Source organism: Tiliqua scincoides, chromosome 5, assembly GCF_035046505.1.
Source record: "Tiliqua scincoides isolate rTilSci1 chromosome 5, rTilSci1.hap2, whole genome shotgun sequence".
Taxonomy (NCBI): domain Eukaryota; kingdom Metazoa; phylum Chordata; class Lepidosauria; order Squamata; family Scincidae; genus Tiliqua; species Tiliqua scincoides.
The window spans coordinates 47,402,643-47,416,941 of record NC_089825.1 but is presented as its reverse complement, the minus strand read 5'-3'; the positions used below and the strand labels follow the sequence as shown (position 1 = coordinate 47,416,941).

General features: G+C 44.7%; 1 protein-coding gene across 1 annotated transcript in view; it reads left to right on the top strand.

Annotated features, from left to right (window-relative positions):
• Positions 1 to 7,709: 7,709 nt before the first annotated feature.
• CMTM6 (CKLF like MARVEL transmembrane domain containing 6) overlaps positions 7,710 to 14,299 on the top strand; it is a 29,813-nt gene continuing 23,223 nt past the window's right edge. Inside the window, exon 1 of the mRNA XM_066631147.1 lies at positions 7,710 to 7,889. Coding sequence (XP_066487244.1) covers positions 7,755 to 7,889 — 135 coding nt within the window. The 5' untranslated portion in view covers positions 7,710 to 7,754. The remainder of the gene's footprint in view (positions 7,890 to 14,299) is intronic.

Below are 14,299 nucleotides of genomic sequence, written 5' to 3'. Positions count from 1 at the left end.
TAAATTCTTTTTTTCCCCAGCCCCCCGACACAGTGTCAGAGAGACGATATGGCCCTCCTGCCAAAAACTTTGGACACCCCTGCTCTAGACTATCATTTTATCTAAATGACTTCCTTTGCAGCAAATATGACCCCCACAGCAGATTAGCAAAGTACATGTTTTTGTTCCAGCAAGGCCTAGAGAAATTGATAACTGTTGCCTGGAGCCTGAGTTCTTCCAGCTTTAGTAGTTTGTGAAGGTAAGCAAACATGTTTGGGCAGTTCTCTATGGATACAAGCAACTCTGGATTTATTGAGGTAGTTAAGCAAGGTTTACATACAGAGAAGCAGCTGACGGGAGTCAGGTCAGGGAAGAACCATAATGGCCATTTGGGTCTTGGACAGACTTCATGTGATGCAATTACTTATACTCTTTCTCTCCTCCTGAGTTAAAAGAAAATTTGGAAAGACATGAGGTTTCACAATTTAGTTGCATTTTCTCTTGTATTTCCTAAACTAAGAAATGTACCTAGTGTTGCTCAAGTCTTTTAAATTAAATCACAGTTCCAATATTAAGACACAAATCTTACAGCCTTGATTAATCTCATCAGTAGCAATTTAAACAATCCATCTTAAGCAGGTAGTAAAACTTTGTCTATGAAATGCAATTGTCAGTTTTGATAAAACAATAGACTTTTACAGAAAAGTCTAGCACCCTTTATGCAAGACTAGAAAAATCTGACTTAGGTTGGCAAATAATGTGTGTATGTGAGTCAGTCACAAGCCTTCTATGTCAAATATAATGTGTGTATATGTTGACATATACACACATTATATTTGACATAGAAGGCTTGTGACTGACTCACAACTGACTGACTGCAACAACTACCGTGGCATCTCTCTCCTTAGCGTTGTAGGAAAGTTGTTTGCCCGAGTTGCACTAAAGAGGCTCCAGGTACTTGCAGAGAGCGTTTATCCAGAATCACAGTGTGGATTCCGAGCCAGCAGGTCCACCACTGATATGGTATTCTCCCTTAGACAACTGCAGGAGAAATGCAGGGAACAACGACAGCCACTCTTTATAGCCTTCATAGATCTCACGAAGGCTTTCGACCTGGTCAGCAGGGATGGCCTCTTCAAGATTCTCCCCAAGATTGGATGTCCACCCAGGCTCCTCAGCATCATCAGATCCTTCCACAAGGACATGAAGGGCACTGTTGTCTTTGATGGCTCCACATCACACCCCTTTGACATCCGAAGCGGCGTGAAGCAGGGCTGTGTTCTTGCACCAACCTTGTTTGGGATCTTCTTCGCTGTCCTGCTGAAGCAGGCCTTTGGAACTACAACAGAAGGCATCTATCTCCGGACCAGATCAGATGGAAAGCTCTTCAACCTCTCCAGACTGAGAGCAAAGTCCAAAGTCCAGCTGAAATGTCTGCGTGACTTCCTCTTTGCCGACGATGCAGCTATCACTACCCACTCTGCCAAAGATCTCCAGCAGCTCATGGATCGTTTTAGCAAGGCCTGCCAAGATTTTGGACTGACAATCAGCCTGAAGAAAACACAGGTCATGGTTCAGGATGTGGACTTACCTCCCTGCATTACAATCTCTGCGCATGAACTGGAGGTTGTCCATGACTTTGTGTACCTTGGCTCAACGATCTCCGACACTCTTTCTCTCGATACCGAGCTAAACAAACGCATCGGTAAAGCAGCTACCACGTTTTCCAGACTCACAAAGAGAGTCTGGTCCAACAAGAAGCTGACGGAACATACCAAGATCCAGGTCTACAGAGCTTGCGTCCTGAGTACACTTCTGTACTGCAGCGAGTCATGGACTCTTCACTCACAACAGGAGAGGAAACTGAATGCTTTCCACATGCGCTGCCTCCGACGTATTCTCGGCATCACCTGGCAGGACAAAGTTTCAAACAACACAGTCCTGGAACGTGCTGGAATCCCTAGCATGTATGCACTACTGAAACAGAGACGCCTGCGTTGGCTCGGTCATGTCGTGAGAATGGATGATGGCCGGATCCCAAAGGATCTCCTCTATGGAGAACTCGTGCAAGGAAAGCGCCCTACAGGTAGACCACAGCTGCAATACAAGGACATCTGCAAGAGGGATCTGAAGGCCTTAGGAGTGGACCTCAACAAGTGGGAAACCCTGGCCTCTGAGCGGCCCGCTTGGAGGCAGGCTGTGCAACATGGCCTTTCCCAGTTTGAAGAGACACTTGGCCAACAGTCTGAGGCTAAGAGGCAAAGAAGGAAGGCCCATAGCCAGGGAGACAGGCCAGGGGCAGACTGCACTTGCTCCCAGTGTGGAAGGGATTGTCACTCCCGAATCGGCCTTTTCAGCCACACTAGACGCTGCTCCAGAACCACCTTTCAGAACGCGATACCATAGTCTTTCGAGACTGAAGGTTGCCAACTATATGTTGACAGGCTATAAATTCAGATCCATTTTTCTGTATTTCCGTTTTGTGTTTGTCTCTTTCTCTGTTGCTTACACAACAGACTTCCAGTACTAAGATATCCTTTAAAACAGTGGTGGACAAATGTTTTATGGAATGAGCCACCTTTAGGCTTTTTGTATCTTGGGGTGTGCTACTTAAGCCATCCTTTCTTCTAACACTTATTGGCCCTGTATCAGGCCCCAGTCTTTCAATGAACTAATGGGGAACGACTCTTTCTCTCTCCCCCAAACTGCAGTGAGATGATTGGGAGCTCTCTCCCCCTAACACACACTCTTCTTCCCCCCCCCCCCAAACTGAGCAGCAAGCTCTCTGAGTCAGGTGAGGCTCTCACTGGGAGATGCAGCAGGCCCTGGATGATCCAACAGCACTGTCAATATGCCCTGCCTCAGCAGCTGATCAGCGGCCTGAAATGAGGCCATGAAATAGCAGAGAGGCACATTCTGAAAGAGAAGAAGCCCAGAGCAGCAACACACAGCAATGCACGTCCTCCTAGGGCCTAGGCTCACTGCACCTTCAAAGAGTGTGCAATGGTGCAGTTTGGGGGCAAAACTTTTTAAAGATCTTTTAAATCTGTGAACTTTTAGTTGAAAAGCAGTATATAAATACTGTTAATAATAATAATAAATGTCATGGGTATCCTGTGTGCCACTCCACACACCTCCATATACCACTAAGTGGCACCCGTGCCACAAGTTGGCAACCTCTGCATTAAAAGATCAGACATATCCCAAAGAGCTTGAGCATCTGATTTTATAGGTTGATTGTGTTTGTAAAGATTATTAAAAACTCCTCTAGAGCAGTGGTTCTCACACATTTAGTACCAGGACCCACATTTTAGAATGAAAATCTTGTTGGGACCCACCGGAAGTGATGTCATGACTGGAAATGACATCATCGAGCAGAGAAATTTTTAGCCATCCTAGGCTGCAATCCTACCAACACTTACCCAGAAGTTAGTCCTATTTACTATCATTGTTAAAAGCATATACATACTTGTTAAAAATACAGGTCTGTAACATTTCCCCAAATACAGTCACATACCATGGTAGCATCAAGTCTAATATATTAAAAATAAAATATTGAAATGAATGGGGACCCACCTGAAATTGGCTCGCAACCCATCTAGTGGGTCCCGACCCACAGTTTGAGAAACACTACTCTAGAGGAAAAATGTGTTTGTACTTTTACTGATGTCCACAAGAGGGAGACTGCAGAATATACACTACTTAACTAAGGAATAACTTGAAGAACTGGTATAACCTAACAAGCATAAAAACTTCAATGTTGCAGATCAGTTTTCAGGCGTGCATAAGCATTGTGTTTAAAGCGAGTTAGATGGATTGAATACAATCTTTATTTTATCTGCTCCTGCATATCTCTATGAAGTAGGTCACTGAATTTAAAGTTTTATTATTTTACAGTTATCTTTATATGCAAATTCACTTATCTGCAAGGAACAGAATTGCTACTTTTGCTCTTTATCAACACCTCTGTTCTTGTTATCCACTATGTAGAGACCTTCCAGGGACCTTCAGAATGATGCCTGTGACCAGTGCAGACCAGTGCAGACCCCAGTGCTGGTTTCCTGAGGGTCTCTGCAAAATTCCTCTGATGACAGGGAAGGTACCCTTTGTACCTAACCCCACTGATCCCATAGGATCAGTGGTTCATTATCTGTGAAGTCACTATCCACTAGGGTTTTCAGGAACCTAACCCTAGCGGGTAACAAGAACTGACTGTATTCATATTTGGTCTGGAAGCAACTCCAGGCCTTACTCACACATTACACTGAGTGGGGGTGGTTGTTGGTGGTGTAAAATTCTGGAAAGCTCCACTTCAGGCTGCAGCTGTTGGGTCACACTTTGCAATGCTTCTTCATCAAACTCATTCATTGCATGTGGTAAGAGAACACATTGGAGGAAAGGTTTAGTGTAGACCAGGGGTGCTCAATAGGTGGATCGCGATCTACTGGTAGATCGTGAGGCAAAATGAGTAGATCGCGGAGTGCTGACCCCCCCCTTCAGGTGCCTCTGGGAGGAAACGCCGGGAGTAAGGCCCATTGTACTCAATGGGGCTTACTCCCAGGTAAGTGTGGCTAGGATTGCAGCCTCACAGCCTAATCCTAGGCATGTCTACTCAGGAGTAAGTCCTATTATACTCAGTGGGGCTCAAGGTACACCAACATACATTGTACACATAAATGTTATATGTTATGATGGCGTGAACATTGTAAACTTGTCTGGTAGATCTCTGGGCCTTGCTGGGTTTCAAAGTAGCTCTCAAGCCAAAAAAGTGTGAGCACCCCTGGTGTAGACTTTTCCCTGACTTGCTACATGCAGTTTTATGTGTGATTTTTTTTTCTTGCCTGGGGAAGCATTAAAAATATGAGTCCCCACCTCAATCTGAAGTGGAGCAGTCTGGAATTCTACCATTTTAGCTTACCACCTAACTCTGTGTGTTGTATATAGATAGTCTTATTGCTCCATGTAAAAGTGTTTAGGAGAAATGCTGTAAGAGTACCTTCCCCAAGATCAAGAGACTTGAACCCAGGTTTCTGTTTCAAGAGTACAGCATTCTGTCTGTGATTGTACATGGGCACACAGTCCTACTAAGAAAACTGTTTGTGGAAGGTGTAATAAGTGAATGTTAATGTGGGATTGAAAATGAAATTTCCATAGTTAATTTTGAATTCTTCCAAAGACTTATCAGCCAGGGGTGGGAGGTGCAGACAGATTTGTCAGTTTTATTTTTATGCTTTTTGTTTTTATAATATGTTTGAAAAGCAAAGGCCCTTTAAGACTGTCTTGTCATGCCAAGTGTTATGGAGAACCTTAGCATGGCTCTCCAAGTGATCACAAATCCAGGGGAAGGAGGAACTGTGTGGATAAAGCAGATAGCCAGTGTACACAGTAGTTGAAATACAAAAAAATATTTACAGAGGGCCTTTCCTAGCCTCATGCTAGTTTATCATAAAACAGTAACTTTACATCACATAAAACACATAATAAAACAATAACTTTACAATTCCTCACCTTAACTGTCTTTCATAAGTTGATTATTACCTGATAAGTGATTTCATTCATCCAGTCTTAAAAAAAATGATCCCCAGAGTATTCTTAGTGTTGCTTGGGAAAATACCTAAAACATTGAGTCAAATGTGCTTTCCACTAGGTGCCACTTTCCCAAGAAATGCTCACTGGGTATTGCAAATACAGGCTTCTGCTTTTTATCTTTAACAGCTGCCACAAATGCTTACCCATCCTGCCTCTTAACACTTGTCATGCTTACATTGCATTTTCCATGGCTGCATTTCAAATGTAAACATGAATGTATTTTTTCCCCCTGAAGTACATCTTCGGCCTGTAGCTCTATCTATATCTTAAGGGGGGGGGGGAATAGAGAGCAGAAAAGCCATTTTGAAGCACAGTTACTGGTATTATGTACAAGCTTCCCAGCTGTGGGAAATGCAAGACAAACATGTATTGGCAACCTTCAGTCTCGAAAGACTATGGTATCGCACTCTGAAAGGTGGTTCTGGCACAGCGTCTAGTGTGGCTGAAAAGGCCAATCCGGGAGTGACAATCCCTTCCACACCGGGAGCAAGTGCAGTCCGTCCCTGGTCTGTCTCCCTGGCCATGGGCCCTCCCTCCCTGCCTCTTAGCCTCAGACTGTTGGCAAAGTGTCTCTTCAAACTGGGAAAGGCCATGCTGCACAGCCTGCCTCCAAGCGGGCCGCTCAGAGGCCAGGGTTTCCCACTTGTTGAGGTCCATCCCTAAGGCCTTCATATCCCTCTTGCAGATGTCCTTGTATCGCAGCTGTGGTCTACCTGTAGGGCGCTTTCCCTGCACGAGTTCTCCATAGAGGAGATCCTTTGGGATCCGGCCATCATCCATTCTCACGACATGACCGAGCCAACGCAGGCGTCTCTGTTTCAGCAGTGAATACACCAAAACTATTAGTGACCTCTCTTTTATATGGAGAAATATAGAAATCCTTTTTTTTCTTTGTCACTGAGACTTTGGTGGTTGTGACTTTCTTGCTGAGGCCAGGGTGGTCGAGCTTAATTTGTATAAGGACAGGGCTGCTCTGTTCGCATGCCACACCCTAGTTTGCATTCTGTGCACGCTCAGAAGCACTGTCTCCTCTTAGTGCACTTGTGTTCCTGGCTCATTCAAAAAAAAAAAATTTGAGGTTCACTTCTGAACAGAATGAAGGTGTGACTGTTCAGGCTTGCTCAAACCTAAGCTCCATGCTTGTTCCAAGGGGAGCTTCCACACTTACTAAGGTGTCAATCCCTTTGAACTCCATGGAGCTTACTTCCAAGTAGACACGCAGGGATTTGGTAAGCAACACCTCTGAGATGAGGAAGAACCCAATCCTATGCATGCCTACTCAGAAGTCAGTCAATGGGGCTTAATCCCAGAAAAGTGTGGAGAGGATTGCAGCCCCAGCCTATGCATGTCTACTCAGAAGTAAGTCTCATTAGAGTCAATGGGGCTTACTCCCAGGAAAGTGTGGAGAGGATTGCAGCCACAGAGCCCCAGCCTAGGCATGTCTACTCAGAAGTAAGTCCCATTAGAGTCAGTGGGGCTTACTCCCAGGAAAGTGTGGAGAGGATTGCAGCCACAGAGCCCCAGCCTAGGCATGTCTACTCAGAAGTAAGTCCCATTAGAGTCAGTGGGGCTTACTCCCAGGAAAGTGTGGAGAGGATTGCAGCCACAGAGCCCCAGCCTAGGCATGTCTACTCAGAAGTAAGTCCCATTAGAGTCAGTGGGGCTTACTCCCAGGAAAGTGTGGAGAGGATTGCAGCCACAGAGCCCCAGCCTAGGCATGTCTACTCAGAAGTAAGTCCCATTAGAGTCAGTGGGGCTTACTCCCAGGAAAGTGTGGAGAGGATTGCAGCCACAGAGCCCCAGCCTATGCATGTCTACTCAGAAGTAAGTCTCATTAGAGTCAATGGGGCTTACTCCCAGGAAAGTGTGGAGAGGATTGCAGCCACAGAGCCCCAGCCTAGGTATGTCTACTCAGAAGTAAGTCCCATTAGAGTCAGTGGGGCTTACTCCCAGGAAAGCGTGCACAGGACTGGTCTGGAAGTTTGCTGGAAGCTCCGCTTGGCTTGCTGCTTCCGAGCCTGCCTCGGGGGAGCCGCCTGGGGGGTGGGGTGGGGGCTCCAGCCGGCGCCAGCCTCCTCGGGGCAACTCCGCCTCTGCAGGGCGGGGCTGCCTTTTCCTTTCGCTTTCTCGCAGGCGCTGGTGTGGCGGCGGCGAGGGCGACTGCTCCGCTCCCCTTCTTCGTGGCCATGGAGAACGGCGCCCCGGTCTACGCCGAGACCACCGTGCCCGCCAACGAGCCGCCGGGCAAGCGGGCCAGCTGCAGCGTGTTCACCGCCGTCCACCTGGGGCCCCGGCGCCTCCTCCTCAAGGCTCTGGAACTGGTGAGTCCCCGGGAGGCTCGCCTGGCCAGCGCGCGCGGTTCTGGACCTGGCCACAGTGTTATGCACCCCCCGGAACTCCAGCGCCTGCGCCAGGGGCGGGCAAGAGGCTCCCTCTGGGACTCTGGTTCCTGCCCAGAGCGTGCCTGCCTCCTCCTGCAGAAGCCGGGCTCTTCCTCTCTGTTTCCGGGTTCGCAGCCCAAGCCTCTGCATGTCTACTCAGAAGCAAGTCCCATTATAGTCAGTGGGCTTACTCCTGGGTAAGTGTGGGTAGGATGCCAGCCTCCGAGCCCAATCCTATGCATGTTTACTCTGAAGTAAGTCCCATTGAGTTCAGTGGGGCTTGCTCCCAGGAAAGTACGCATAGGATTGCACCCTCAGTGACATCTCATTAGAGTTTCAGAACTAGAACCAAACACAGGAAAAGTCCCCTTGGAAGCAGTTTCACCCGTGGTCAAGAGGCTTTGTACAGTGAGTCTCATGGAGAACCCCTGCTAGGTGTGTGGCTTCCATAGAGGAAGAGAAGTTGAAAAGTGTGGGTCGCTTTTTATATCCCCTGTTGGGTTCCTGGGTACACTTCCTGAACTAATAAGTTGCTGGCTTATATGGAGGAAACAAAAATAAATTAGTGCAGTGTTTCTCAAACTGTGGGTCAGGACCCACTAGGTGGGTTGCGAGCCAATTTCAGGTGAGTCCCCATTCATTTCAACATTTTATTTTTAATATAGTAGACTTGATGCTCCCATGGTATGTGACTGCATTTGGAGAAATGTTACGGATGTGTACTGTTAACAGGCTGCTATGTATATTCTTTTAACAATGATACTCCTTACTATGTATATTCTTTTAACATTGATACTCCTTACACTTACTCCTGGGTAAGTGTGGGTAGGATTACAGCCTAGGTTTGTAAAAACAAGAACAAAACTTCCAGCTTGATGATGTCACTTCTAGTCATGACATCACTTATAGATTCTCATTCTAAAAAGTGGGTTCCAGTGCTAAAAGTTGGAGAACCACTGAATTAGTGGATTACATGTGTTGCTGAAGCGCTAACAAATTTATACAGGTTATCCCTTATTCCAGTGATTTTCAACCTTTTCTGTCTTACAGCATACTAAGGTACTAAAATTGTCAAGGCAAACCGTCAGTTTTTTGACAATTGGCAAGGCACATCATGCTGTTGTTGGGGGAGCATACATCCCCCAATGGTCCTACTCATAAGTGACCCTCCCCCCAACTCCCACAGCACACCTGCCAATCATTCACGGCACACCAGTGTGCCACGGCCCAGTGGTTGAGATGGCTACCTTAACCAGAATCCCAAAATATGGAAACATTTTAAGCACCAACAAGACTTTTTCAAGAGACATTTTTTGCCTAAAGTAATAAATTTGCAAACTGTCATGCACAAACCTTGTTTCATGCACAAAATTATGAAAAGTATTATATAGAATTACTATCAGGCTGTGTGTATAAGGGGTATATGAAACATAAATGAATTTTGTGTTTAGACTTGGGCCCCCATCCCCATGATCTCTCATATTCGAGTATTCTAAAATATGGAAAAATGTGATATCCAAAATGCTTCTGGTCCCAAGCACTTCAGATAAGGGATGTCCAACTTGTACTAGTATTCTAAGGAAAAACAAACAAAAGGTCTTGTAGCACTTCAAAGACTGGTTAACTTATTTCCATGCAAGCTTTGATGCAGTGGCCCACAAACTCTTATACTGAGAAATTAAGATGCTACAAAATTTAGTTGTGCTTTTTGTAGCCACAGAATGAGATTGCTACCCCTCCGGAAGTTATATGTTAGGCCTGATGATGAATTTGAAGGGAATATCTTACCCGTCCTGCATAATTCCCCAGTAATCACATCTGTCACTTTGTGCTCCTGTTTCTGCTCCATTCAGAAGTACTTCTTCTTAAAATTATACACTTCTTTAGAGTTTGTCCCATGTGGTGGCGGGTTCCATTAGTTATACAGTAAACTCACTGGAGTAGATAAGAGGGGTGTGACAATTAGTGGACTAGAGGGAGACCAGGGTGGCTTTAAATGTGATGCAAGCTTCTCTTTAATAAGGAATGAAATAAGAGGCAGTTTGAATAGGAGGGGTGGGGGCCTCTTTCAATGTTTGGGTATAATAAAATGATCAGATGAATTTTGAAATAACAGCTGCACAATAGATTGTTCAGCCTCTTAAGAGCTGTGCAGGTCTGGAGTAAGAAACACGGAACATGTGATGTTGATCTAATGAACATAGAACTGTTGTTTCCAATGCTGGTTGCCAGCTTCATCAATGCACAAGTCTCAAGTTTAGCGTGGGGAGAGACTCTTAATTGGAATGAAGGAATGTTGCATCATGAATCATTTCTCTTGTCTTAGATGGGTTGGGAAGATTGTGTCCAGTGTGTTCTTCTGTGTTTTCAGCTTTGTTCCAAGCATCTTTGCATTGTACTCCATTAGTAGATTGGCAGAATAAATTATATATGTACCAAAGGGCATTGGAGTTTGGTGTACTACTTATCCACTTTGTTTGAGGTTTATTTTAAAGCACAGCATGGGCAACGAGAGGGTAGAGCTGCAGGAGATTCCCCCCTGCACTTTTTTCCCCATTCCAAACTCCTGTTTAAACTGTTCCCCCCATTGTTTCCCAGCTTTAAAACAAAGATACAGAGCTTAACTCCTTAATCTTAACCTAGAACAAATGAGTCAGACCCCATTATCTTCAGAGTTTCAGTTTGTTTACATCTCTGGCATGATTGTTTTCTTAAGCAAGAAATGTATCTTGTGTTGAGCAAATCATTTTTAATTTAGTTGCCATTGCAGTTCCAAAGTTAAGACAAAAGCCTATTTTCTAAAAATTCTTATTTACTCTTATCAGTAGCTAGGTCAGTGGCAGATGGAAAAGATTCAAAAAAATTACAATCTCTTAATCAACGGGCTGTTTGACTAAACAATACAGTTTGACAGAAACTTCTAACATCTTGTAACCAAGACTAGAAACATTTGGCCTTTGATATAAAATACAGTGTGTATGTGTGTCTAAACAAAATAAATCCAGATCCACATTCCTGCATTTCCCCCCAATTTTGTCCTTTCTGTTTCTCTTTCTCTTTTTGTTGCTCATCCAGCAAGTCCATCAGATGGAGTTCTTGGACATAGGGAGTTCTTGCTAATCATGCATATTAGCAATATAATGCAATGGTTCCTATGTACCTGAATCAGTTTATAGAAATGTACAGGTTGATGGGATTTCAGCCTGTTAGTTAACCAGTTCAGTTAGGTATGTTTTTATTAACCATATTTGACTAGCAAAGTTAAATTTTTACTTTTTTTAATTAGCAGAATAACAATTTCTCTGACACATGTTGAGCCCCTATCGCTGTGTCTCACCAAAAACAAATGGGTAAAATGGGGGCAAGGTTCAGCTCTTTCCACCCACCTACACAGTGTTTTGTTTTCCATCCCTGTTGCTTTATATCAGGGGTCTCCAAACTTCTTGGCCAGAGGGCCACATCAAATATCTGACGTGGTGTGGAGGGCCGGAAAAAAATTTTAATATAAAATTTAAATAAATAAATTCAAGATGGAACTTAGATGAGTGAATAAATGAGTGAATGGGCTCATTCATTCCACCTCTCTGGCCCTCAGAACACCCTCCAGACACAATCAGAGCACAGTTCTGGTCATGTTCAGTTGAGTGGGCCAGAGGCTTTCAGGGGACAAGAAGTTGGTCGCGGGCCAGAAAGAGGTTTGCTGCAGGCCACATCTGGCCCCGGGCCGGGGTTTGGAAACCCCTGCTTTAAATGGATTTGGTAGCAGACCCAATTCTCTATAAGGGTCTGCCAGTGTTCAATCCAGAGAATAGGGTGGGACTATGCAGAAGACAAAATATAAATGTAAAATTAAAAATAGGTTGGGTTTATTATGGTATAATATTTTGTAGATAACTTTCATAATATGTAGCAAGACCTAGGAAAACCAAAATAAAAGCCATAAGGTGCTTCAGGACCCCTTGATTTTTCAACTACAGAAAACAGCATTTTTCCTATGACACATTTTCTTGCTCCAGTAGAACCGTTTCCAAAACATCAGGACCATGCACTCTGACATAAATTGTGTATGGTCCTGATGTTTTTGAAAAGGTTCTTCTGGAGCAAGAAAATATGATTTCCCTGTGCACAACATGTACTATTGTGTCATAGGAAAAATGCAGTTCTATCTGTCACAGCAATTGCAAAGGCATTTTCTACATGCACTGTAGCAAGTATTAGGTACTACGCGAGTCATTGCTGTTGGTAAGCAACATTACTCCCTGAGGCCCCAATACTATCTTCTTCTGTGCCAGTGGTATGTGCATACTGCCGGCACTGGGTGTTGCAAAAGTGCCGTAAAGCATGTTCGTAGCACCCACCGAGGAAAAAGCGCCAGCTCTGGTCCTCAGTGCTGCAAGGATGACATGGGGCTACCTGAGACACACTGTATAGTTCAAATTACATATTATTGCTTTGGACTTATACAAATTTACCTGGGAATAAGTACTACTGAACACAGTAGGATTTATTTCTGAGTAGGTTACAACTCTATCTTTTAAATTTATTTGGTATATTTTTCAATCCTGTTTTCTAGTTGTATACATATAAAAAATAGTAGTTCTAAAACTACTGCTTGCTCCAGGAGCTCAGGATGAAATGAGCTAGATCTTTAACAGAAGTATAATAAGATTTAGAATAACAAGGGAAGAAAAATCTCTAATAAAGAAGTTTAAATGTGATTTTTTTCTTATATCCTTAATGGGGCATAGCAGTAGAATGGGGTGTCAGTGTGACAGAACAATCAGTACAATCTGCTGCCTCTCTGATCAGCTGGATGGTGGAGCAACAGCTGGCAATATTGTCAGAATAAATATATAAAGACCTCCTGGGCAGGAGGTCTGGCTCAGTTGGTAGAGCTGCCACCTTGTATGCCTGAAGATCTGAGGCTGCCAGTTCGAAACAACTGGAAGTACCCGAGAACTGACACACTGCTATACTGATGAGCTGACCCTCGGTGGCAGAGAGGAGTTGCCGTCAAGTGGAGCGTGGGAGGCGAAGGGCCAGAGAGAGGCCAGACCAGGAAGGAATCCAGCTGGAACGAGGAGTTCTATGAAAGACTAGAACTATTTAATTGTAAAAATCCCTACGGGGGTTTAGAACAGCCTGCCTATGTAAACTGCCTTGGATTAAAGTCTGAGGAGAAATCTGACAACCAAAGAAAGGTTAATAAATTCTTGTATAAATAAATAAATAAATATACTGTACCACTTGCTCTCCTTTGCTAGCTGAAAGGCTTGATGGACAGCCCCTTATGAGGCAGTGCTGGTTCCAGGAGGAGGCAGTTCCAGCCCTTTAAAAGTCCTCTAGAACAGTGGTTCTCACACATTTAGCACCAGGATGCACTTTTTAGAATGAGAATCTGTCAGGACCCACCAGAAGTGATGTCATGACTGGAAGTGACATCATCAAGCAGGAAAATTTTTAGCGATCCTAGGCTGCAATCCTACCCACACTTACCCAGGAGTAAGTCCCATTGACTAGCATTGTTAAAAGCATATACATTGTAACTTATTAAAAGTCCAGGCCTGTAATATTTCCCCAAATGCAGTCACATACCATGGTAGCATCAAGTCAATATGCTATAAAAATAAAATATTGAAATGAATGGGGACCCACCTGAAATTGGCTCGTGACCCACCTAGTGGGTCCTGATGCACAGTTTGAGAAACACTGCTCTAGAGGGGCGGAATGGGGGGGAGGGAGCAGAGGTGAGAGCAGGAAGTGAGGGGACAGATGAAGAGAAAAGGGGTAATGAGGAGGGCCTAAAGGAGCCAGAGCAGGGGTATCCAAACTTTTTGGCCAGAGGGCCGCATCAAATATCTGCTATGGTTTTGAGGGCCGGAAAAAAATTTTAAATATAAAATTTAAATATATAAATAAATTAGAGATGGAACTTAAGATAAGTGAATAAATGAATGAATGGGCTCATTCATTCAACCTCTCTGGCCCTCAGAACACCCTCCAGACAAAATCAGAGCACAATTCTGGTCATGTTCAGTTGAGTGGGCCAGAGGCTTTCAGGGGACAAGAAGTTGGTTGTGGGCCGGATAGAGGCTTGCCGTGGGCTGCATCTGACCCCCGGGCCTGGGTTTGGAGACCCCTGAGCCAAAGGCAGATGAAAAAGGGGACAAGCGTGAGACAGGTAGGGAAAGACAGGAAAGAGCTAGCCACTGGCCATGGAAGGCTAGTGAGCAAGGAGAAGAGGACAGAGAACAGTGGGGAAGCTACGCCTGAAAGGGGAGCAAGAAGAGATAAGATGGGGGCAAACCCGACCTGAGGGAAACAAGATAGAGAGGTGGAGCCTGGGAAGG